Below are 2375 nucleotides of genomic sequence, written 5' to 3'. Positions count from 1 at the left end.
TGCAGAATACTACAATGCTTGAGATTCAACTTTCCACATCAGTGTCGATTCAATCACATGCTACTGTAGCATTACTTAGGGTGTTAGATACATGTTATAATGTATCTGCAACATAGGTCAGTTAATGCCACTGCAAGAACCCTAACTTTTACTTCTGTAAGTAAAGATTCTTTACTTTCATGTAACATTAACTTGCAGGTTTAATGTGTTGGGTTTTTTTTCGTTAAAAAAAAAATATCACTCCTCAGTCCACTCTAAAGCCTTTGTTTTACCATAATCAAGACAGACCAAAGTAAGAAAATAACGGATCAAAATTTTACAAAAATAAAAGGCATTAGATCTGTATTCAACATTTTCGAAACTAAACCCCGGTATTCACTTTTGCTTTCCATACAGTTCACCACGGCAGATATAGTTTCTACACCACTACAGACGCATCTGAATACATTCCAAGGTATACAAACAAACGTCACTATCTGCTCACACATATAAAACCTTGGAGATCACAGTCCATTCCATTCGTACTACCAGCAGCGATTATTTCTCAAATTTCCAAATCTGATTCTTATCTGCAGCATTACAAGTTCTCATTTGCACATCAGCACGCCCCTCAGTTGTACGATAAGCAGTAAGGCACTTTCCTGAATGAGGATGATAAATAGTCCCATCTTCTTTGAAATGCCATATAATTATTTCTGGGATAGGAGATCCATCTTTTGGGCAGCTCCTCATACCTATGAAGTCTTCATGCTCAGGAACTTCAGCACATAGCTCAGTTACAGAGTTAAATCTAATCTCCTTATTTGACGTATATTCAAAAAATTGATTGCCTCCCTGACCATGACATCCGAAGAGAGAAAGGTGAGACCCAGTAGGATTATGTTCTGGTAAGACGTAGTCGAGGCATTCTGAAGCTATTCCTGCGCTGCGGATAGCACCATGCCAGCCAGGACGATCTTCCGGTACATGCAACTCGGCAAATATGTTCTTTAAATACCAGTTAAAACTCCTGCATTTCAAACGCTCTCTTAGTATCTTTCTTTCAGAAATATCTCCATAGTTTTCTTTTCTTGCTGAAGGATTTCTGTTGTAAAAGTGCTCTTTGTAGTCATCCATCCACACCTCAGCAGCACGTGCTGTGTTCTGAAGGAAATTCGGTCTAGCATAGGGTGCACGCTTTGGAAACACATGGCCTACATGGGAACACGGATGAATTTCCAACATGCCTCCACACTGCCAAACCCTAAATGATAATTCCAAGTTCTCCCCTCCCCAAACATCCATTCCTGTATCGTAGGTACCCAGGTACTCAAAATACTTCTTGCTGACAGCAAACAAGCCACCAGCCATAGTTGGGGATCTGATTGGGTCGGTTTCAGATTTGCGCCTGAGACGTTCATGTTTAGGCACCGAGTGCCACTGGAATGTCAGCCGCCAGTCAAACCCCCCAATCATGGGCTCTGCCGTTTGCATGTAGTATTCAAATGTTTTCCAGTCAATGGTGTCAATGACAGGACAAACAATAACAGTCTCGTTCTCAGCAATCCTTTCGAGCAGTGGTTCCAGCCAGCCGGAGACACACTCACAGTGACAGTCTAGAAATGTGAGGACATCACCAGTAGCAAAGGTAGCGCCTATTAAGCGTGCACGAACCAATCCTTCTCGTTTGTTGGTTCTTATCAAACGAACTCTTTTCAGATTGCTTATGTATTTTTCAAGTTCAGTCTTCAAATACACTTTATCGCTCAAGTCATCCACCAATATAATTTCTTTTAGAAGCACTGAAGGTGATGTTTCAAGAACACTATGTATCGTCCGCAGCAACGTTGACCAGGCTTCATTGTAAAAAGCGATTATAACAGATGTCGTGGGCAGTCTCCTGTAGTCGTAGGATTTAGTTTTACAGCCACTCAGTCGATTATCTTCAATGTGTCGGTGGAGAGAGATTTTATCACTCAAATAAATATTAATTGCATACTTCTCAATCAGCTCTTCTTCCTGTTTCTTCTCCTCAGGACTCAGCTCCAGGCGAGAGGGCTTACCCCATTCTCCTGGGGCATAAGGATCAGGCGGGGATTTGTCATAAACTGGACGAGCCAAATCCACAGCTGCTTCTGCTCTGTCAGAAAAGCGCCTCTCCCATTTCCCTTTGGTGATGCTCTCCCCGGCGAGGGAGGCACCGAAGGAAGAAACCGACAGCTCGACCACAAAGTAAGCGATCATCAAGAAGCCGAGAAACACGCAGCTTTTGCGGACCCACGTCCATCTTCTCGCCAGACGGATCCTCATCGTAGGGGATTAAAAGCAGAGAGGAGCTCCGCGAACTACTGCTGGCTCCCCCCCACGCCCCCAGGACGGAGGGGGCTGCAGGCACT

The 2375-nt window shown here is 43.7% G+C and overlaps 1 protein-coding gene across 1 annotated transcript; it reads right to left on the bottom strand.

Moving 5' to 3' along the window:
- Positions 1 to 430: 430 nt before the first annotated feature.
- GALNT4 (polypeptide N-acetylgalactosaminyltransferase 4) lies at positions 431 to 2289 on the bottom strand. Its single transcript, XM_009321330.1, has one exon. The coding sequence runs from the start codon at positions 2287 to 2289 to the stop codon at positions 538 to 540; it is 1752 nt and encodes a 583-aa protein (XP_009319605.1). The 3' UTR covers positions 431 to 537.
- Positions 2290 to 2375: the final 86 nt, after the last annotated feature.

Source organism: Pygoscelis adeliae, unplaced genomic scaffold, assembly GCF_000699105.1.
Source record: "Pygoscelis adeliae isolate BGI_AS28 unplaced genomic scaffold, ASM69910v1 Scaffold232, whole genome shotgun sequence".
Lineage (NCBI taxonomy): Eukaryota > Metazoa > Chordata > Aves > Sphenisciformes > Spheniscidae > Pygoscelis > Pygoscelis adeliae.
This window is presented reverse-complemented; position numbering and strand designations above follow the sequence as displayed.

Bases quoted from the DNA above. Each gene is read 5' to 3' on its own strand.
- GALNT4 (XM_009321330.1), bottom strand. From the start codon at position 2,289: ATGAGGATCCGTCTGGCGAGAAGATGGACGTGGGTCCGCAAAAGCTGC.